Source organism: Charadrius vociferus, unplaced genomic scaffold, assembly GCF_000708025.1.
Source record: "Charadrius vociferus isolate BGI_N301 unplaced genomic scaffold, ASM70802v2 scaffold179, whole genome shotgun sequence".
NCBI lineage: Eukaryota > Metazoa > Chordata > Aves > Charadriiformes > Charadriidae > Charadrius > Charadrius vociferus.
Window position 1 is genome coordinate 38,278 of NW_009650072.1, and position 22,966 is coordinate 61,243.

General features: G+C 37.7%; 1 protein-coding gene across 1 annotated transcript in view; it reads left to right on the forward strand.

Annotated features, from left to right (window-relative positions):
* Nucleotides 1-22,966, forward strand: part of MUC5AC (mucin 5AC, oligomeric mucus/gel-forming) — a gene marked incomplete at its 5' end in the record, with an annotated part of 66,622 nt that overhangs the window by 37,944 nt on the left and 5,712 nt on the right. The window contains 22 exons of the mRNA XM_009892025.1: nucleotides 5,797-5,862; nucleotides 6,277-6,538; nucleotides 6,953-7,067; nucleotides 7,689-7,779; nucleotides 8,611-8,720; nucleotides 8,931-9,147; nucleotides 10,098-10,235; nucleotides 10,691-10,808; nucleotides 11,632-11,770; nucleotides 12,802-12,912; nucleotides 13,492-13,561; nucleotides 14,370-14,507; nucleotides 14,592-14,756; nucleotides 15,221-15,315; nucleotides 16,118-16,244; nucleotides 16,983-17,238; nucleotides 19,546-19,598; nucleotides 19,986-20,086; nucleotides 20,923-21,074; nucleotides 21,506-21,644; nucleotides 21,734-21,838; nucleotides 22,367-22,546. Of these exons, the coding sequence (XP_009890327.1) occupies nucleotides 5,797-5,862; nucleotides 6,277-6,538; nucleotides 6,953-7,067; nucleotides 7,689-7,779; nucleotides 8,611-8,720; nucleotides 8,931-9,147; nucleotides 10,098-10,235; nucleotides 10,691-10,808; nucleotides 11,632-11,770; nucleotides 12,802-12,912; nucleotides 13,492-13,561; nucleotides 14,370-14,507; nucleotides 14,592-14,756; nucleotides 15,221-15,315; nucleotides 16,118-16,244; nucleotides 16,983-17,238; nucleotides 19,546-19,598; nucleotides 19,986-20,086; nucleotides 20,923-21,074; nucleotides 21,506-21,644; nucleotides 21,734-21,838; nucleotides 22,367-22,546 (2,948 nt within the window). The remainder of the gene's footprint in view (nucleotides 1-5,796; nucleotides 5,863-6,276; nucleotides 6,539-6,952; nucleotides 7,068-7,688; nucleotides 7,780-8,610; nucleotides 8,721-8,930; nucleotides 9,148-10,097; nucleotides 10,236-10,690; nucleotides 10,809-11,631; nucleotides 11,771-12,801; nucleotides 12,913-13,491; nucleotides 13,562-14,369; nucleotides 14,508-14,591; nucleotides 14,757-15,220; nucleotides 15,316-16,117; nucleotides 16,245-16,982; nucleotides 17,239-19,545; nucleotides 19,599-19,985; nucleotides 20,087-20,922; nucleotides 21,075-21,505; nucleotides 21,645-21,733; nucleotides 21,839-22,366; nucleotides 22,547-22,966) is intronic.

Genomic DNA, 22,966 nt, shown 5'->3' on the forward strand with positions numbered 1-22,966 from the left:
AATGTTCAGAAAAATAGTACATTAAACATTGACTGGCAAACTTTATGGGCCTGATTCATTACCTTTTTTTCTAATTTGTAGTCCTTATAACTCCATGGATGTGATTGGAATTACACAAGAATGATACTGAAAGAATATGATCATGGTCGCAGGCTATAATGAATCTAACATTTTTTTGTCCTACTAAGTTGGTATAAGGTTGTCTGTCTGAAATTGCTCCTGATATTTTCTATGAGAATGCAAAATCAGATTATACAGAGAATTAAGAAGTAGATTTCAAGGTTTAAGCCCTTCTCTAATAAATGTAGGATACAGCTAGTTTAATGTTCCTCAGATGGGTGCCTAATGCTTGTCAGTGCCACCAAAAGGGTTTCCATGGCATACGTTCAGTATGACTGTGCGACAGTGCAGGACCCTTCAATGTTATCAGTCTGTTCTTTTAAAAAGATTGGCTGCCCCAAGAGGCACAGAGCGGCTTCCTAATGCTGGGTCCCTACATAGGAAATACTCCAGACCTCCTCAGACTTCAGAAATTAGCTGCGTTTTTTTGTCAACGAGCTGTCTGGCATCAGTTACAGTACTGAAAAACTTAGAATAGTTACTTGTGTGCTATCTGCATAACTGTAAAGCAACACCAAATTAAATTTTTTCCAGGACCTGTTATTTGTAGAGGAGGAGTTGTGTTTTATTCGCAATCATGTTATATTTCTTTATTAGACTGAACCTTAACAAAACATACATACGTATATGTATATACTCCTCCCAAAATGCAAATACCATTGGCCACTTGCTGAGGAAGGAAGAGCATCCTCTGTTTACCTGTTCATTTGCTAAAATCCCCCAAACCGCACCTTTCTAGGCTCTCTGAATCAATCTGGGACTGAAGCCAAAGTTACCTACTATATAAGACTGACAGAGCACAGGTGAACTACTCCTCCTGACCAACTTTAGAACCGACATCCTTGTGCCAGACTCCACTCAAGATGGGGTTTGGCAGGGGGATATTGGTACCAGAATGGGCTTTCCTGTTAGCAGTTTGCTGTATCCATCAGATAGGTAAGACATTCTCTTTTTTTATTGGGAAAGAAGTAATACTCAGGTTAGATCTAGTAATATATTTTAGGCAACTATACCCATTTTATTGTTCACTTAACAGATGGTTGCATTTAAACAAGATTTTTTTTTTCAATTTTCATTAAATATTTAGTATCTGTTTATTAACTGGACTGATTTAATTTAATATTGCCTCAAACTACTGCATATAACTACATTTGAAGGTAACCTTGAAGATCAAATAAAAAAGAACCATTATTCATGTCTTAAAATGTCATGTTTTCAGTATTGCTTACGCCTTACAAAAGAATTTTATTCCTGTTGCATTTTGTATTAGGATTGATTGTGAACATTATGTTTTTTAGGAAATTTAAAACACTGCATTTTCCAGTTGCCAGATCAGCTGGTCAATCTTTTTTAGTATCTTGTCACCTACCAGGAACTAATACCAGATTCCTCAATATTTCTTGCAATTTCTTTTGCAAAAGAGACTAGAATGGAATACTCATGTGGCAATGATTTTCAGTAACTAATTGTGCATTAATAATACCCTATGCAAAATATTTATATGAATTACTGATATTGAGTGTGAGCAGGACTGGGAGATTTATCTGACACATGCAGTCCATCATTTTGTATGGTTTTTTTTCTCCTGTTAATATTATATCCATCAGGACTGGTCTCGGCAGTTTTTATTAATATGAGTAACCCTATTAAGTCAATGGGACCACTTAAATTGAAATTACTTGTATGAGTACAAGCTTGCAAAGTCAGTCCCATTCATGCACAGTAATTACTGCCCTGTCAGCTAACATTTTAAAATCTTCAGATTGCCTATGTAAATTTATCTTGCATATCATTTTCAAAACATTGAAAAGTGCAAATATAATTTTAGGCTACTTTATAGTTTGTGAAATAAACACTAAAATGCCAGCAAGTTGATTTAAGCACAAAAGACAACACTCACTTAGAGTATAGGCTTACGTTTAGAGTTACACAATGTCAGTCAAAAGCATCTTCAGCCACTCATTGAACAAGAAAGTTATTTGTACTGTGCAAGGCTATTCTGATAAATTGCTTTGAAAAATGAGTAGTGATCAGACAGTGTCCAGCAAGCTTCTCTTTATTCAAATCAAACTCTGTGGAAAATATTTTCAGATGTCCTGAGTGACTAAAGAATATTGGCCCAATGCCATGCCATGTCCACAAACATTCTGTGCCTAAGTTTATATTTTGGGTCAAATACTAACTTTGTAATGATAATTGTGTATGAGGATTGGCAGCTGGATATAGGCTTAGCAAGGTGCCTCCAGAAATATTATTAATAATTAGGTCAGTTCCCAAATGATCAAATAGTAAGTTATCTTGACTATTCTTACAACTGAGAGACACTTATTTTTATAATGCTCAACAGTGCAGCATTGTGCAATTGCTAAATAAACCTATGCAGCTAGAGTTTCCTTGGGAATGATGTATTTGCAAAGTAAACAAAGCCCCTGCTGTTTCCTTGAGAAAAATTAACAGACCAAAATACAGGTATATACTATTTTGCTCTGTTACAAAGGTTCTCATGCTAGAATAAACAAACCTTCTATGATTCTATGCCTGCTGAGATTCCTATAGATCTGTTGGGTGAGAGCAAATTCTGGCCTATTATTAAGACTTACAGAGGCCTTTGTCTCACCTGATTAGTATCAGTTTTTCTTACCTGATCAGTATCAATTATAATGATAAGAATGCATTTACCTAATGATTTTATCTGTGATACTGAAAGACTAACAGGAAATGGAAAATGGTTAAACTCTGCCCTAAGTTACTTCTTTGTACACCCTTACTGGTGACGCATAAAGTTAAATGAGAAAAGAATTAAGAGCTGCAGACACTGCAGCAACTTCTAAAATGGTAAGGCTGCTCAGAACCTTCTCCGCCAAAGCCAGGAGTCTCTTGGGGACCTCTTTGGGAGTGGGGGACATGAATCCCTTCAGACAGGTATCCTTCAGCTCTGCGATCAAGTACTTAATGTATTTACATGGTGGGTACAGCCAGAAGTTACATTAGAAAAACAATAAAATAAAAAAGGTGCTCCTGATCCCGTTATTTTTAAGGCACAGGTAGTTGCCCAGCTCTCATGGAGGTATCTGGGCTGAGGTTCTTAAATGAAGGAAATGCTCAACAAGGAATGTAAGCATCAAAGGGGACTGGGGTTTATGACACACCCCTGACTTCAGCATTTCCCCCTCTTCCACCACTGTGGCTCCCTCTTCAGTGAGATGGGTGTTATGGATCTAGTTCTAAGTCAGTGAACTCTTCCCACCTAATGTATAAGGAAAAAAGGGTCTCAACCTAGGGCTAAATTACGTAGGCAGTTCGTCTTTGACTGAGAAATTCTCCAGACACCTAGAGTGCTCATACACGTAATCCTAATCAGGATTCAGATATTAGTAATTTCATCACTTAAATCCTTTCAGGATTTAGACTTGGCAGGTTATCAGTAGATGTTAGTCAACATGTTCCAAGCATGGTTATCACAGGCCAATAGGATTCAGTCCTTCACAAAATATATTTGTAGCCATTTTTCTTTTACAGGAAGTGCCTGCCATATTTATTTATAAAAGACAAGAGCTTGGAACACCAACTGTAGGCTCAGGATCAGCTTTTTCGTAGGCATAGAAGTGTTCAGGTCAATATTTGTCATGTCTCAAAAGTCTTTACCAATACTTCCTCTAGTATTGCTGGGCCGTGCACGGAAAGGAATTAAAAGTTTTTAAACTCATGATAGAGAGAAAGAGAGCTTACCTGGAAGACAGTTTATGTAGTTGATCCAGTAGCCATTTAACTAGAGGTACAAAACTAATCCTTGAAGTAAAGCAGAAGGATAGGACAGTTTAGATGTAGCTCAGTGCCCCAGTCATGTGATCACATGATGGTGGCCTATTTTTTCCTCCTTTATCGCTGTACCACTGATTTCGGCACTGTGTCTCAGCTTCAGATGAGGTAGCAAATAAAAATATTGGTCAAATATACTTACATTATGATGCTTAAGGTTTTCTGCAGAGATGTGAGTTTGAACCACCTCAGAGTGAGAAGAGAGGTAGAACAAGAAACCTGGTTCTTTCTGTTACTTCTCCTGGGTTGCTGCTCAGGCTATGGGCCCTTGTGCTCAGAGGTACCTTCTTGCATCCAGCTGTAAAGCAAATCTAAGTTCCCAATTGAGGCTTTATATTTGCTCCCAAAGAAGAGGCCCTATGCTTAGGCACTAACGGAACTGACATTACTGGATCAAGCCCTAAGTCTTTTGTTTCTTTTAACCAGTTCTTTGCCTTTTCTTGTTGTTACCTAGCTACTACACAGCAATTTTAATAAATGACTGTCTTACATGTTGTGAATTCTTCCTGTAATTGTTTCACATATTAGTGAGACAGTGCAGCAGTAAAATAAGGGCTGTGATCCAGTCATTAGAACCCCTTGTATTGAGTTTTAAGAGAAACAATCAAAGCAGATATACATGAAATGTTATTTGGATTTCAAACTCTGTGCATTTGTAATAGAAAGTCTCTTTCTATAATTACTTTTTACCTTTTTTGGGGGCCTGTTTCCTTTTTTCTGATGTGATAAAGGACTCTCCCCTTTGTCTTACAGAGATGTATCTGGGTCCTTTGATTCTATATAAATGCTTTGCTTCAGAAGTCCAGATACAGGACATTGTACTTACCATGTTTTTTACAATTTCTTCACAGGAGCCCAAATTGTAATCCAACAGGAAACGGGAAGTATAGACACCGAGGTTGTTCAGCAGAAACAAAACAGTACGTTCGTTTGTATAGTGTATTTGTATTTATTTGCTACAGCTCTACTAAATAATAAAAATGCCTAAAAAAAAACCTTAGCATATTGCCAGTAATGTCAAATGAAGATAAATATGTATTAACAAGCCTCTCTATATATAAAAATAGTAATATCTTTATTAGATACCAATAACCAAACACACACAGTATGGTTATATTTGTATAATAATAGGTAACTAAGAAAAAAGATGTGTGTTTGTAGAGGCTGTGTATGTATGTGCATGAATATGCATATTCAAAATCAAAGCGGAATATACTTGCAGGATGTTTGGTTCCTCATAAACAAGGAAATGGGACCACTTTTTCAAGCTGGAAAGTCAGTGGCTGATGTTAGGCAATCAAGATGGCAACCCGACTTCATTGATTTTTACCGTGTAATGATTTGTGATCATCCTGTACAATGCATTTGTGGTTGTTTCTAAGAGTCCCTTAACAGAAAAATATTAAATGGACAGCAAAGGGGATTATTAAAGTTTTTATTCCCTCCTTAGAAAGAGGAGGTATAATGAGAAGGCAACTATGCTTTTGTACCAGTAACAGGCTAATTTAGTACAGCTTAACCCTTTGTATTGTTCAGGGTGTTCGAAGCACTCCAATATATAGAGCTGTGAATTTTTGCCTCTCCTAACACAATACAGAGTTTCATTAAAGGGTCAAAATTAAAAGGTAGAAAATGCAGATCATCACAGTTGAAAGCAACTTCTTATGATTTAACTACCCTGATTTTGAATTTTAGTATGCACTTTTAGCCTGATCTGTGGCCTGTGTAAAACAAAACAGGTTTAACACTGTTTCATTGGCTTGGCATATTTACTTTTTAGTCCTTTCTAGGTGAATTTTGGGTGCAAATTTTGGTGTTGTTATACTAGTTTTTATTGCCTTTCTTGCTTTTTTCTAGCTTCTGCTACAGTTTCATCTAAGATCAACATCATTCAGCCAATGCTGACAAATCTAGTAATAACACGTAAGTAAAGGAAATTAAATGTATTCAATGTTTTCTATTTTAGGGGATGTAGACAGAGAAATTTATCAAAAATAGGGAAAGGCATTGGTAAAGGAAGTCATGGATTAGGAACAGGAGAAAGAGGGTGGTTAAGAAATATAACATTGAACTGTTATCTTAGCTGAAAGGTGGACAACTACTAAAGCTCTAGCTGAACGTAACTATAGCCGTTTATAAGGGTATACAAGATGAGTAACAGATATGAGCAATGAATGAATACACAGTTTTATAATGGACAGATGGACAGAAAATAACAAATGAAGGGAGGCAGGTGAAAACTATTCAATGACAAAATGAAGCCTTGGACAAGTTGATTTCGTGATGTTAAGGCTGGGAATTTTAAGTCATCTTTTTACAGCTAGTTTTAATTCACAGCTTCCAATCCTCCTCACAATGGCCGCGTGTGCAGCACGTGGGGCAACTTCCACTTCAAGACCTTTGATGGAGACATATTCTCCTTCCCTGGGCTGTGTAATTATGTTTTTGCATCCCATTGCAATGCCCCCTATGAGGATTTCAACATCCAGATTAGGCGTGTAGTGGTGGCAAATGCTCCAACAATCAACCGGATCACCATGAAACTTGAAGGTGTAGTTGCTGAACTAACAAAGGATGTTGTCATGATCAACAGCAACAGGTAAGTTTATTCATAACATTAGTTTGGTGACCACAGACCTTTTTTTTTTTTTTTTCAAACTTGCCAAGTACTTTTGTGTATTTGGGGGGAAAATTATGTGTTCTTCAATAAATCTGACAATTTTGCCAACATAAATACGGAATAAGTTGCTATTAATTCCTTTCACAGTAAATAAATTCTTCCCTTAAAGATTGCCACAAAAATAAAATTTGGATTAAAAATCCTGAGAGGTTGGATCCAAATTCAGATCCATATCTGATGATGTTGGACCATCTTATTTTTTAATCGGTTCTCTTTCCACACGACTATATTATTTCAGAATCCCTACAGATGCTGGATACCACAAGCTATTTTTTTCTCTTTATCAAATATCTGGATCAGAAAATACCCAACATTCTTTCTGCCTTTTCCCAGAATTCAACTGCCATACAGCCAATCTGGAATTACAATAGACAAGAGCAGCATTTATGTGAAAGTTGCCAGCAAAATGGGTATTGTGTTAATGTGGAATGAAGATGACAGTATTCTGGTAAGAACTGCTCCGGGACTTGTATACACCTTCAGAGACCAGAGCTAATCTTTGATTAGGCCAGGCCCTATCTGTTTAGGGGGTTACTATTGCCTTCCCATCTCATATTGTTGATCACTTATTTCTTAATAGAGATAGGTTTGCATCCAGGTAATCCTAAAGAAAATTACATGGATTTACTACTCGTGGATAGCAGACGTCTGCTTAAAATAGGGTGAAAAATCACTTTCATTACATTGTTAACGTATGGACATTGTTATATAGGGCCTACTTACTCCTTCAAATATCGTTTTCTAACAGAATTTCACACTGTTAGGAGTTCATTTTTGCTGTGGATTTGATTTTCTTTCTGAAGAACGGATAGAGAGAAAGAGGCTGAGAGCAATATAGATATTGCAGTGAAAGCTTAAGTCTGCATCAATAGCTTGGACTCTGCATTGTATATCAACTCCAGGCCAACTCTTCACTCTCTCCCCCAGGTTTGAATTAGATTGCTAAATAAAATTACACAGATCTGATGAAAAATACATACAGGCAGCAGATGCAGGTCCTTTCAGTGATCTTGAATAGATTTTAGAATGTTTATACTAACTTCCATCAACTTTCTGTCCATCATTTTAGCTGGAATTGAATGAGAAATATGCCAATCAGACCTGTGGACTTTGTGGGGACTTCAATGGCTTTCCAATTTACAATGAGTTCTATTCAAACAGTAAGTTTTTTAAATTAAAAAAAAATGGTTTCTGGAGTCCTCAAAGTGCTTTTTTTTTGGTATTCTTTTAACACTAACATCATCCGCATCCCTCTTCCTATACTGTTAAATGATTACCCAGAAGACATGATTCAATCTCTGTTGGAAAAATCTGCATTACAGAGATCAGATAATGTGATTTAATACTTTAGGTATAAATAGAGTACTGGTGCTAACAACTGATTGCATATTTCTTGTATGCCATGGTTTTATTTACCTAATCAGCTAACCCCATAAAAATGAGCCAGATTTTTATTAATAACATAAATAAATATATAAATATATTTAATAAAACAAAAGGTAATCCTATTGTCTAAACAGTACATTTATTGTTTCAGTTTTGTTTTAAAAATTGGTACAACCACATTTGCCTGCTGAATCGCATAGTCCTTATAAGATCTTATCTTCATCATTCTTTTTTCCTAAACCTTGTCTCACAGCACTCTCCATTGTCCAAATCCCTGTCTAGGTTCTTTTCTCTTTTCCCTGCATGGGCTCAATATAATCTGAAAACAGTTTCTTATTTTTCTGGTAAAAACCTTAATTTGCATCTAGATGTAATAGGCTGAGAATTGTTTTCTAATGTTTACTTTTTCCAGGGTGCTGTGCAAAGTTAATTGAGACAGTGAGACAGTGCTTCCTATGGAAGGGATGATCATCAAATTTAAAAACTTAAGGGAACTAGCTCATTTGGCCAGTCTTCAGCAGAATTCATAAAAGGAGAAAAAAAATATCAGACTGATGCACTGAACAAAAATGCCCAACCTTCATTATTAAACTTCTTTTGTACAGATATTAAGATGACAGCCTTGCAGTTTGGGAATATGCAGAAAATGGATGGCCCAACAGAACACTGTGAAGACTACACTTCTACCCTGACAGATAATTGCACTGATAATTTTGTAAGGACTTTTTGACTATTCTTTTATTTTTATTTCAAATTTATCTGTACCCTTCTACACCTTCAGACGGGTAAATAGGAAAAGCCCCTGGGTAACAGCAACCTAAAGAGGGACATAAGATTCTATCAAAGAATAATTATACAAAGTAACAATACCAACAAATTGCTACTTCTATTTGCTGGAAGTTGTTTAATTCTTTTTTCTCCCAAGGATGACATATGCCAGAAAACATTGACCAGCTCTGCGTTTGCAGAGTGTAATGAGCTAGTTGATGTCAGAGAGTACATTATGGCTTGCCAAGATGACTTGCGCCGCTCTGAAGTGTCTAAAAACGCCTCATGTATCTGTGACACCTTAGCTGAATACTCCCGGCAGTGTGCTCATGCTGGTGGGCAACCTCTGAACTGGAGAACCTCAAAACTGTGCCGTAAGTATCACTGGAGATAGCCTTACTTTATGCTCAGTAACTAACAAACAACAAGCTCTCAAATGATGTTGAGGACGCATGAGAAATTACAGGTCATTCAAGATTCTCTTCTCGAGAGGGTTCTGATGTACAAGTTCCAACACGAAGACTTCAGCAAAAGAGCTAAGGGTTTGAATGCAAGTTGGACTAAACACTATCAAATACTTAGATGGATACTCTAATTGAGAGTCAAAGTGTTATTTAATTAACTGGGACAGTAAAGGAAGCAAAGGAGAAAGAAGGAGGCACATTTGCATGCTTGTTTTCCTGTTTCTCTCCTTTTCTCATGGTGGCTACAGCTTATTTTATTCTCAGTTATTAATTGTTTGGGTGTTCACAGGTGTTTGGCTGATTAAGCACTTATTTGTCTCCTCTTGCTTGGTAGTGAGGAGTTTTCACCACTGTAAACTTTACCCGCTTAACCGCTGTAGAGATTTGCACCAAATTAAACACATACTAGATCATGGGATGTAGGTGAGAATACTGTCACCAGCATTTCCTCCAAAACAAAACCCCATGAGGTACTATTTGACCTTCCAATGGTATCTGAAAGATGCAAACATACTAAAGCTTTAGAATTTAAGTCTTATATTTCACTAACAATACAGGAGTTCATGAGAAGGGTGCCTTCATTTGAAACACAGGCCTTGCTGACTTTGTGGGGTCATTACCTTGCTGTCCCCAGAAACCCAGTCATTGAGCCAGTTCAGTGCCAGAGAGTCGTGGGAAGAACACCTCAACTGTAAAATATGGATCTAGATGACTAAATTTGCAAATTTTGAGAGCTGGCAGTGGATCTGCAGTTTAGTGTGGTTTTACATCTAGCTGAAAAATGAATATAAATATTTTAATCTACAGTGAACTAGAAATACTTTTGACTGAAAAAAATCTCTCCTCCTTTAAAATTTCAGCCAAGAAGTGTCCTTACAACATGCAGTACCAGGAGTGCAGCTCCCCCTGTGCTGACACATGCACCAATCCTGAACGATCTCAGTTTTGTGAAGAGCACTGTATGGATGGTTGTTTCTGCCCCCCAGGCAAGTCCTTACGTACTTACATCTCTGATCTCAAAGAACAACAGCAGCTTACCTGTAGGATTCAGGCAGGTTCCATGGGGTATAAGCCTTCTGCATTTGCATTTTTCACAGCTGCAAGTGACAAGCATTTGTCATGTCTCAGGTGAGACAAGATATATGAATTAGTTGCCAATGCATGAGCAATATTCAGAAAGCAGGAAAGCAGAACAGCAAACAGACTAAGACCAGTCTCTCAACAAGCCACCTGTGCTACAATAAGCCCCTCTTTCAAAGCAGGTGGAATTTAAGTATACAAAGATTGAATCCTTCACTGTGTAAATTGGCATAGTCCTACTGTCCTCAGCATAGGTATGTCTATTCACGACAGTTGCAGATCTGTCTCTATTTAGAATTTGTAACAAACAAAAATGGTGTATAGTAAATGCCTCTTTAATGGATCATGGGTTTGTCTTTTTTTTTTCATCTAGGGACTGTATTTGATGACATCAACAACTCTGGCTGCATTCCCCAAGAGCAGTGCTCTTGTGTTTACAATGGCAACACCTACGCTACAGGAACTTCTTTTTCAGAGCAGTGCCATTCCTGGTAACCTTTGTTACTTTCCTAACTTACTATTTCCTCTCATATATTTAATGAGCTTAATGGTTTGTTATAGGCAATTGCATCATTGGTAATTGATATGTGTGTTTAACTGACCACTACAGTTCCAAAATATCCCTAAGGAACATTCTTTGTTTTATTTAGCAACAGCCTTAACTAGCTTGGCACTCTAACTCAAGGTGATCAAAGCAGCATTTTACAATGTTTAGATTTCTCACCAGTCAATTAAAACGCTTCCTCTTTGTTTATTTTGTTCAAACATTTGGACTTCTCTAAGGCAAATGAAGTTGCAGTCATTTATGTATTTGCAAATATTTATTTTCTCTGGATAAGGCAAGGGATGACACAATACAACCTTGATTTCACAATTATTAATCCTGTACATGTGCACTACCACATCACCTTAGAAAACAGATATGCTCTGCTCCAGGAGTAGACGTGGGGTTACGTTTCTGTTAGTTGCTGATACCTTTCTATAAAAAAAAACCAAACAGAAGAGATTTGAATTTGTCATTGTGCTTTATGTTAGCTGCAAAAAAAAATTAACTACTCATCCAATGCCTGTTGCTGGAGAGTTCACCTCTTCAAAGAAGGAAAACAATTAAATAAGCAAAGTGAATGCATACCAGAGTCATTCCTTTTACATACGTTCACAATGTTTTGGAAAGTCTTAAACCTAGATTTACAGTGTGTCAAACTACAGCTTGAAGCAAAAATAGTAGCAAAACAGCTGAACTTAATGTCACTGTAATTCCTTTTACTCTGGACCACTGTCACTGATTTCAGCTAACTTTATTCTCTTTTCCAGTACCTGCAATGGAGGCCAGTGGAGCTGCCAAGACATATCATGCCCAGGAGTATGTTCAGTAGAAGGAGGTTCACACATTTCCACATATGATAAAAAACATTACGATCACCATGGAGACTGCACTTATGTCCTTTCTAAGGTGGGAATCAGATATTAATAGGTCCTAAAGCCTTATACATTTATAGAAGAAAAGGTGATCTCAATCAACACTTTTGAAATTTACCTCTTTTGGTATACAGATGTTAACCTGCCTCTGACTTAGCCAGATGTTTACTAGAACATATACTGCTGTTCAAATGACAATCATCAGTTAACTGTTAGGATGTCATGCAATAGTATATGGTGTTTACTGGGGAATTTCCAGTTCTGTGATGTAGTAATTGCTGAAGAGCTTTGATTTTTTTAAGAACTTACTTAGTCTACATTCTTCAGTGTGATTAATCCAGCTTTCTTACTGAGTAATATATTTTTTGCCATGTTATTGTATTATAAAGTATTGGACCAAATGGTACAAGTCTGAAAAATTACACTAACAGTTCTAAAAAAAAATATATTTGAATTTATAAGACTAATATTTTTATTTCATTTCTGGGAACTTCAAATACAGAAAATCGGTTCAAGTCAACTGATACATTTAATTTAGGTTTTGAACATTTTAAAACAGATTCAAAAATAAGTCAAAAGGAACAGAAAAATTAGAAGTTAATTATAATAAAAATATTTAATTACAGCAACGTCCAAGTGAAATGTTTTGATCTTTTAGGGGATTTTTCTGTTTGTTCTTTGCTTTGTTTTTTCCCCATCTGTACAATTCAGTAAAAAAAAAAAAGCTCTACAATACTGTTTACCGAAAATTTTGAAATTTTTCTCTGGCATTGATACAAGCTACAGAAAGATGAGAGTTACAGTAGAATTGAATCAAACAGAAGTGGGCATGAATAAAAACTCTAAATATGGATATCATCAATAAAAAGCAAAACCAGATTCTCTCATCATTCCTAATCATAGAAAAAGCAGAAATGAATCTTAGGCCAAAGAACGTCTGGGATTTGGGAGAGTCTGTGTCTTCTCCAGAGATGGAAATATGTTTTTCAGAGTTGAGAGAAAACTTTACAGGGAAAGCTTCTGTAACTAGCCTTTAATGAAATAACTGTTGGCATTTTTTTTCAGCACTGTAAAGGTGAAATCTTCACCATCCTGGTAGAACTGCGCAAATGTGGCCTAACAGACACAGAGACATGCTTAAAGACAGTGACCCTCAACATGAATAAAGGACAAACTGTAAGAATGTAAAATAAGCATGGGAAACGACTATTAAAAACATGGGGAGCAAGGAAGCTAGGCCTTAATCAGTCAGCAAATTGCATTTCTCTCTCAAATGGTCAGCATATGTGAAAGTACATGATACTTTTAATCAAGTGAAAAGAAATTTATTGTGTTATGAAAATCAGATCAGCTCTAAATTTGGCATTGTGAAAGTTCATTAAGAAAAACATTGTACTCACAAAGCAGAAAAAAAGCTATTTTATCTGCGAATTAGGTAAAAAAAACATGAGCTTCTAGGTTAGAAACTACAAGTACAACAGTAAGGAATGTAATTCATCACAAAGACATGTTCAGAGAAACCAAAAAGACTCAATTTCCTAATGAGTTGAGAAAGTCTCTTTAAAAATAATTCTTTCATGGAGGGGAAAATTAGTGAAGTGTAAAAAGTGTAAAGAAGGAGGAGGTGAAATCACAAAAAAACTCCCCTTTTTATTTAATACCTTTTTAATTAATATCACTGGACTCGTCACCATTATTACTCTTTGGACTATAATTTTCCTTCACACAGTTGCCTCTTGTTTTCTTCCTTATCAGCTCATTGAGGTCAAACCTGATGGTGGTGTGTTTGTGAACTCAATCTACACCCAGCTGCCCTTCTCAGCAGGTATTTATTTCCTTAACAGTCCGTGAGCAATAAGCTTAGAACTTCAACTCCACACGTGCTTATTTTCTTAAACTATGGAAGATAAAAGGACTGTGATTTGTTCAGAACCTGCATGTTCACAACTTGGTTCTCTTTGGGGTATTTCCGGAGTCACACAAGTGCTTTTGAAGTAGAAGTGGGAAGTTTGGTGTGATAAAGACATGGGAGACAGTACAAGCATAGGCAAGAGTTCAAACAGAAACAAACAGCATTTACACTGTCCTGATTTGATCACTGTAAGGTTTACTTCCTTCTCGCTGTGCAAAATGGAACACAGAAGATATCTTTTCACCTCTTTTTTCTTTTTTTTTTTTAGCTTACCACCCCTGTTCTCACACTTCCTCAGACGGAAATTTGATTTTTGCTCTCTGTCTCAGTAGCTAATGATTCTATCCAATATCTCTGATCTCCAGACCTGATTAGCATCCCTCTCCAGTGGAGTGAGGGCTCCAATGTATGCTGTACAAGCTTAGAAACAAAAATAGAAATATTCTTTTTAACACTTAGTGCCATACAGTTTTTCCTTCTTGTTCTCTTGGAAGGAGTAATCTCTGACTGCTTAATATTGAGACAGCAAATAAAGTTAGAAACTTGGTAACTAAAAGCAAATTCCAAACTGTAAATTTTAATTTATATTTCTGATCCATTTTTAAAAAGGTTGCCTTTATTTCGCCTCAGAATTTGCAGCAATTGCAATAGGAAGTCAAGAAGAATAGTATAATGATGCACTGTTTCCAGCATTCAACCTCATTCTGTTTTTCATCTGTAGCTAATGCCACTGTGTTCAGACCTTCATCATTCTTCATCATCATGCAAACAAAGCTTGGTGTCCACCTTGAAGTCCAAATCACACCCATCATGCAAGTATTTGTGCGTCTGGATCCTATTTTCAAAGACCAGACCTGCGGTAAGTGAATAGAATATAAGAACATTTTGCTTAATGTCTTTTGCCTAATATGAGCAGTCTAAAATCTTCACTGCTTTTCAACAGGTCTCTGTGGAAATTTCAATAATATCCAAACTGATGACTTCAAGGCCATAAGTGGAATAATTGAAGGAACAGCAACAGCATTTGCTAATACGTGGAGAACTCAGGCTTCATGCCCTAGTATCCAGCACAGTTTTGAGAACCCTTGTGCACTCAGCATTGATAATGGTGCGTGCTTCTTAGAATTTTTTTTTTTTTTTGCTCATCCCTAAGGAAAATATATGTGTTAGAAAGTAAAGATAGAATAAACACTTATATACTTGATAAAAACATACATCTGAAATCAGAAACAAATATTCAAAATGAAAGCACTAGGGATAAGTAACAAAGTAAAGGGACAATCATAAAAACATAACTGAAGGAAACTGAAACATCATTGAAAACAGAGAGGATGTCTAAGATGACAACTTGGTGCCAGAGGAGTGGAGTTATCAGGAGTTATCTTTGGAAATCTTTTATTCATCCCCTTCAGCAAGTCCTCTTCTTTGGTGTTAGGAACCTTAGCCCACAAGATGAGGAGAATGAGAGATTGGATGTAATTTCAGAACTGGCTTCATAGACCAGGACAGTGTGGTTTTGTGACTAATGAAACACAAAGTAATGTGCATTTGCATTGTTTGTTCTCTTCACAGAAAAATATGCTCAGCATTGGTGTGGACTACTGACTGACAGCAAAGGACCTTTTGCTGATTGTCACTATGCAGTGAACCCCTCTGTTTACCACACGGTACTTTGTTAGACTGTTTTTCCCTTTAGAAACAATAGAAATAGTATTACAACTAGCTGCCAGAAAAGGACTGTTCTAGACATGTCTTCTCTTGTCTTACATAATGCCTGTATTTTCATTTTGGTACTGCAGCACTTCCTTCTTTCAACATGCATTTCTGTTTGTGTAGTAACATTACCTTATTTCAATTGTCACTCTTGGCTTCAAGATCCTGACTTGCTTCCAAATGAGAAGGCAGCTCTTTACTCCCGGATGGATATATGCACAGAGTAGAAAGTGTATGTAAAGGCATGTCAAACGTTTGTTTCAATATCAGTGAATCATTGTCCCATCAGCCTCATATCTCATCAGTAACTGCTTGGCACAGAAAGCCCATTAGATAATTATCATCATTCTGCTATCAGTGTGTTGCCTATCTTTCTTCTCACTATGAATCATGCAGGAGTGAACACTGGCGAAATGATGTGTCTACACTAAGTACTTTGAATAGAGCTTTGTATGCTATTGTGCAGCATATTCGTAAATATGGTTCAGAGGAATATGAAGCTGTTAAATGTATAAGAGACTTTAAAACCACTATTTCCCAATAGCTACAGACATCAACCAAATTTCCATTACCTTCATTCTACCCTGCCAGGAAACTTAGACAAAGACTGGAAACTGATAAAGCTACGTTAGTCTTGTCTATGAGTGAGCATATCTGAAGAAGGATTAGTGCGTAAGAGCAGAAAGATAACATTTGTGGTTTTTTAGATTGACAATATTACCAGTACTGAGACTTTCTTTTTCTCTGCATTCTTAGAACTGCATGTTTGACACATGTAACTGTGAAAATAGTGAGGACTGTCTGTGTGCAGCCCTGTCTTCCTATGTGAGAGCTTGTGCTGCAAAAGGAATACAGCTGTATGGATGGAGGACTGATGTCTGCTGTAAGTACTCTTAACTATGCCCTTTCCTAAGAACATATATCAATAAAAACTGCTGATCAGCAATTATTTTATACTGATTTCTAAAAAAATACAGTAAGTGTTGAGGAAGGGATTTTGTTAAGTGCACTCCTGGAAGTAATTCTCTGTCGTTCCCTTAGAATCAATCCATTGCTAGCAAGAGCAAATATGAATAGATGAGAGACAGCTTGCTTGTGAAAGAGACTGCTATTATGGAAGTGCCTCCACCTATTTCTGTGCAACTTTGAATTTCACTATAGCTTTATGTATCACAAGTTATTGCAGAGAAAATGTGACATATCAGAATAACAGTACCAGTAATACTAACCAGAACACTTTCAAATGAAAAGGTCTCTGAAGATGCATGCTGGGTTCCACTGACCCAGTAGGGCTGTTTTCAGCATACCAGGAGACATTCAGGGAAATATCTTGCCTTGTACTACAAAAGGTTTAGAAGTCTTGGCAATGAATGGCAGCATCAAAAGGAGGTTTCTTTCTGAAATGTCGTTTAAAAAAATATTTTCTTCTTTGTGTGTATCACTCATTCCACATGTATAGTAGCTTTTCAGGTCTAACTCTGGAAGTATTCAGAAATACATTTACATGAAAGATGCAACATAGGCAGAGGTGTACAGTATTGTTTACATATTATTTCTACTGCATGTGGTTTCTTTTTTCCCACCAGAAATTAATAAACCTATTCTATTTCCCTCTCTTAAGCAAAATACACCACCTCATGTCCCAAATCCCTAAGCTACAGCTATACCATCTCTTCCTGCCAACCCACTTGTCGGTCTCTGAGTGAGCCTGATGTCACATGCAACATTAAGTTTGTCCCAGTTGATGGCTGCACCTGTGTAAATGGAACCTACATGGATGAAAGTGGCAAATGTGTGCCTGCTAATGAATGCCCCTGCTACTACAGAGGATCTCCCATACCATTTGGAGAAGTTGTCAATGAAAATGGGCTTGTATGGTAAGTGGATCTTTTGCAAAATGCTCAATCAATAGTATATGTATTTTCTCATTGAAATATGCTGCATTTAAACTGGTCTCACCCTGCTTTGCCTGAATTTCAAAACAATGGTCTTCATTTTTTTCAACTGCATTTTCAACTTTTAAGAATGGTACATATTCCCCTGAGCTGGAAGACAGGGATGGGGAGCAGAATGAAACCTCTATAATACAAGAGGAAGTGGTTGGTGACCTGCTACACCTCTTAGACACACACAAGTCTATGGGGTTGGATGGGAGCCACCCAGGGCTGGAAGGAGGATCCAAGAAGCTACAGGCTTGCCAGCCTGACCTTGGTGCTGGGGAAGGTTATGGAGCAGATCATCCTGAGTGCCATGACGTGGCACGTACAGGACAACAAGGTGATCAGGCCCAGTCAGCAGGGGTTTAGGAAGGGAAGGTCTTGCTTGACTAACCTGATCTCCTTCTATATGACAAGGTGACCTGCACAGTGAATGAGGGAAAGGCTGTGGATGTTGTTTACCCGGACTTTAGTAAGGCTTTTGACACCCATTTCCCACAGCGTTTTCCTGGAGAAACTGGATGCTCATGCCCTGGCTGGGCATACTCATCACTGGGTAAAAAACTGGCTGGATGGCCAGGCCCAAAGAGTTGTAGTGAATAGAGTTAAATCCAGGTGGTGGCCAGTCACAAGTGGTGTTCCCCAGGGTTCAGTATTGGGTCCAGTTCTGTTTAGTACATTTATCAATGACCTGGACAAGGGGATCGAGTGTACCTTCAGTAAGTTCGCAGACAACACCAAGTTAGGCGGGAGTGTTGATCTGCTTGAGGGTAGGAAGGCTCTACAGAGGGATCTGGACAGGCTGGATCAATGGGCCTATTGCCTGAGACTCCACAAGGCCAAGTGCCAGGTCCTGCACTTGGGTCACAACATCCCCATGCTATGCTACAGGCTTGGGGAAGAGTGGCTGGAATCATAGAATAGTTTGGGTTGGAAGCGACATTAGAGATCATCTAGTTCCAACTCCCCTTTCATGGGCACGGACACCTTCCACTAGACCAGGGTACTCAAAGCCCCATCCAACCTGGCCTTGAACATTCCAGGGATGGGGCATCCACAACTTCTCTGGGCAACCTGTTCCAGTGTCTCACCACCCTCGCAGTAAAGAATTTCTTCCCACTGTCTAGTCTAAATCTACCCTCTCAGTTTTAAACCGTTACCTTTCATCCTATCACTACACTCCCTGATAAGGAGCTGCCCAGTGGAAAAGGACCTTGGGGTGTTGTGCGACAGCCACCTGAATATGAGCCAGCAGCGTGCCTAGGTATTGGAAGGCCAGTAGCATCCTGGTCTGTATCAGAAATAGTGTGGCCAGCAGCACTAGGGGAGTGATTGTCCAGCTGTACTCAGCACTGGTAAGGCGCCACCTCAAATACTGTGTTCAGTTTTGGGCCCGCCTCTACAAGAAAGACATTGAGTTGCTGGAGCATGTCCAGAGAAAGGCAACAAAGCTGGTGAAAGGTCTAGAGCATAAGTCTTATCAAGAGTGGCTGAAGGAATGGGGTTGTTTAGGCTGGAGAAAAGGAGGCTCAGGGGAGACCTTATCGATTATTACCTTATTATTACCTGAAAGGAGGTTGTGGCCAGGTGAGTGTCGGTCTCTTCTCCCAAGTAACAAGAGATAGGACAAGAGGAAGTGGCCTCAAGTTGAACCAGGGGAGGTTTAGATTGTGTATTATGAAAAATTGGGTATTATGAAAAATTTCTTTACTGAAAGCATTGTCAAGCATTGGAACAGGCTCCCCAGGGAAGTTGTGGAGTCACCATCCCTGGAGGTATGTAAAAGTTGTGTACATGTGGTGCTTAGGGAGATGGTTTAGTGGTGGACTTGGCAGTGTTCAGTTTACAGTTGGACTTGATGATCTTAATGGTCTTTGCCAACCTACGTGATTCTACAATTCTATGATATTTCCAGATTGCTTAAGCAATTGTATTTAGGTGCATTTTCTATTTACTTCCATGATTTTTCAAGCATAAAATTATGACAACACCAGCAAGGAGAGATTTTAAGTAAGTAACAAGCAGAGACATATACTCATTTCAACCTATGATTTTTCCTGTTAAGCAATAATGAATATCATATGAAAGCCACACTGGTAGTGGTATTGAGGGAAATTCTTTCCTGAAACTGCAAAACAGCTTTCTGGAATTCCTTCAAAAATTCTGAAGCTTGAGAAGAGAGAAGTAGCTCTCTGTTGCAATACATGGTCTGAGAAGGAAAAAAATATGTTTTTCTCTCTCATACAGCACTTGCATCCAGGGAAGACTGAATTGCATTGGAGCACCCAATCCAACTCCAGGTAAAAAAACCTTTCACTTATCTTTTGCTCTGTGCCAGGGTTTGGACAGAAATAGTTGATAGAGTTGATTTTTCTTAATGGGTTTTTAAATAATACAATTATTTCTCATTTAGTTATAGTGCAACAGTTATCATAAAAGGCAGGAGAGAAACTAGATTAATTATAAGACCTCGTTTTCATAAAGATTTTTTTCTGAAATACTGTGGAGTTTTTTTCTGGGAATTGGGTGCTATGAAATTAATCTATTTAGCAGATTGAATAGGAACAGCAATCCCTACTAACAGAAATACGCAATTTCCAAGGAATTTCTAGATGGTTTTAATGGCTACAACTGTGGGATAAACCATATGCCATTTCTTACTCCTCTCACTTCTTTCCTTCCTCTAGTCTGTGACTCTCCTATGGTCTACTTTGATTGTAAAAACATCACTGCAGGAACAATTGGAGCAGAATGTCAAAAAAGTTGCCAAACTCTGGATATGCAGTGTGTAAGTATGTCATGGCTAGATGAGATGTTGCTTCCAGGTTTTGTCTGTGCTCTTGGTGCTAAAGTAATTGATCTATCTGATGTACTCCAAATCTACAACATAGATACTTTGTTCTTGTAGCAAAAGCCTAAAACCATGTTGTGAAGCATTAACAATGGGACCTTTAGACCAAAATATAATACACTAACATCCAGTTTAATTCATGATTAGTGTCTACCTTTTTTCAGTTACTGCAGGTAACATTAATTAGCAGTAAAAATATCTAGGGCTCTGCCACACATTTTACTTCTTTAGGAGAAAATTACTGGCTACGAACTGGCTAGGAGAAATCATTCTTTCTCATACCTCGATGCAATTGTGAACTTCTTGCACATCTAATTATGTTACTCCACCCAGGTGCATGGTAGCCACATGCCATTTCGTGAATAAGTACCATATGAGATAAACAGATTTCAGTGTAACTAAACCAAACTGAAAAAAATATTACTTATTTTCTCTTTAAAGCTCCATTCAACCACAAATCACCCACTACAAAGTGCAAGGCTTCTTCAACTAACACAGAGAAAGACTTAAGATTAACGTATTTCAAATTTCACAGTCTCCAGCAGAGCAATCAGGACTGACATACATAAAATATTTAACAGATTTATATTCTGTTAAATCGATGGCTAATAACTTCCTTTTTGTTCATTTGTCCTGTAAGTACTTTGTAGTCCTCTCCCATTTAAGCTGGGCAGCACCAAGGCCATATAAAGATATTTTATGAGAATTTAATCCTCCTTTTTCTTTTGCGATTATTTCATTCTGAAATTATATCTTCCTCTTGACTTTTCCAGTATAGCACACAATGTATATCTGGTTGCATGTGCCCAGCTGGGCTTGTGTTAGATGGGAATGGTGGTTGTATTCCTGAAGAGGAATGTCCGTGTATTCACAATGAAGCCACTTATCAGCCTGGGGAAAAGATCAACGTTGACTGTAACACCTGGTAAATATTTCCTCAGAAGTACCATTCCTGGTTCCATCATTTGCCTTTCCAAAGATCTTAAATAGTACAGCAGTGAGGAAAGATTTGGATTGCACATTTCATCAATTCATGGATATTTTAGTTTTGGATTAAACATTATGAGCAGGTTTCCTTCTGATGTAGGCAGATGGCCAAAGCACAGAATGGGAGGAAATCTATGGGACCATAGTGTTTGTTAAGCATTATCCTATTTTGCAGTTAATGCATTCAGAGTAGCAGAACAGAATTTTGGTTTAATTCTTTACTGAAAAATGAAAAAGACTATTTTCACTCCAGAATCTGTATAGCATTTACCAGGCATGATTTGCCAAACAAATACTGAGTTGTTGGGATATTGTCTACATGAAGGAGTGAGTTGTTTTACTACTAAAATGTTTTATTCTCATTCCTAGTGTATGCAAGAATAGGAAGTGGGAATGCACCAAAGATCAGTGTCTGGGCACCTGTGCTGTTTATGGAGATGGTCATTATAATACCTTTGATGACAAAAGGTTCAGCTTCAATGGAAACTGTGAATATACACTAGTCCAGGTACTGGTAATCAGCAATAGTAAATGAGACATAACCTGGATCATGTCTACAAAAATGAAATCTATTTCTAAATGTTATTCTCTACCCAGGACCACTGTGGCACAGCCAATGGGACCTTCAGGGTTATCACTGAAAATATTCCCTGTGGCAACACTGGGACAACTTGCTCAAAATCTATCAAAGTTTTCTTAGAGGTAAGAAGGTTTTGCATACAAGTTTTCTTCTATATCTGTTTAGGGCTTAGGAGATGCCTAGATATCCATTGCTTCACAGAGGTTGGAAAAATACTTTAACAAGCAAATCAACTTGTAAATTAAGCTTAAATTAGATTCAAGTGAAATAATTGGTGGAGCTTCCCAGCTTTCTGTCTTTTCAATTTCCCACCCTATCTCATACCACTCTTGGGCAAACCACAGAACTACAGGAAAATTGTCTTTAGCAGAAATTTAGCCTATCAAGTCAGAAGATTATTTTGTCCTCTGCAATGTAGTTTCTCCATGACTACCAGAACACCGTTTTTTGACCTACATGCTTTTAAAATACCTTTTTATCACAGTTTTAGGAACTGAGATTTGAACTATATAGTTTTGATTTATTGCATTTGGATTATTTGTTTTCATTATATAAACTATTCATAGTACTCTTAAAAGCAGAAAAAGATCTTTAAGAACACAGCTGCAGCTATTGAGTTCATTTTTAATCATGTTTTCCTCCTGTTTCAGAGCTACGAACTGATACTTGGTGAGGAGCATGTCAGTGTCATAATGAGAGGACAAAATGATGAGGTGCCATACAGAGTCCGCTATATGGGTATGTACTTGGTAATTGAGACCACAAGCGGACTGATCCTCATGTGGGACAAGAAAACCAGCATCTTCATCAAGCTCAGCCCTGATTTTAAGGTGCGAAACTAGCAGTTAAATGGCAATTTACAGTCCAGATTTGGACTAGGTGTGAATTTTGTTGAGACCCTGCCGAGATCCCAAACAGGTGATGTCTCTAGCATTCATGCAGGACATGCCACGTCATTTCTCATTCTTCTGGTGCCTCAGGAAGCCCTGTCATCATCCTGCTGCTGCTCTGAGCTCTGAAGGCAGATTTCAGTGCCTATGTGGCCTCACAGAACTTGAGTTGGCCAACCGCTTTTTTGGACTAGACTTTGTTAAAATTACCCATTAAACCTTGGTAAAGGTTATCAGACCTTATTAAAACTACATAGCTACATGTGTAGAAATCCATTGAATAGTCTTGATCTTGAAAGTAATCCCTTGTTTCTGGTTCTCATTGTCACACAAGTCAAATTATCATCCTTCAAGAACAAG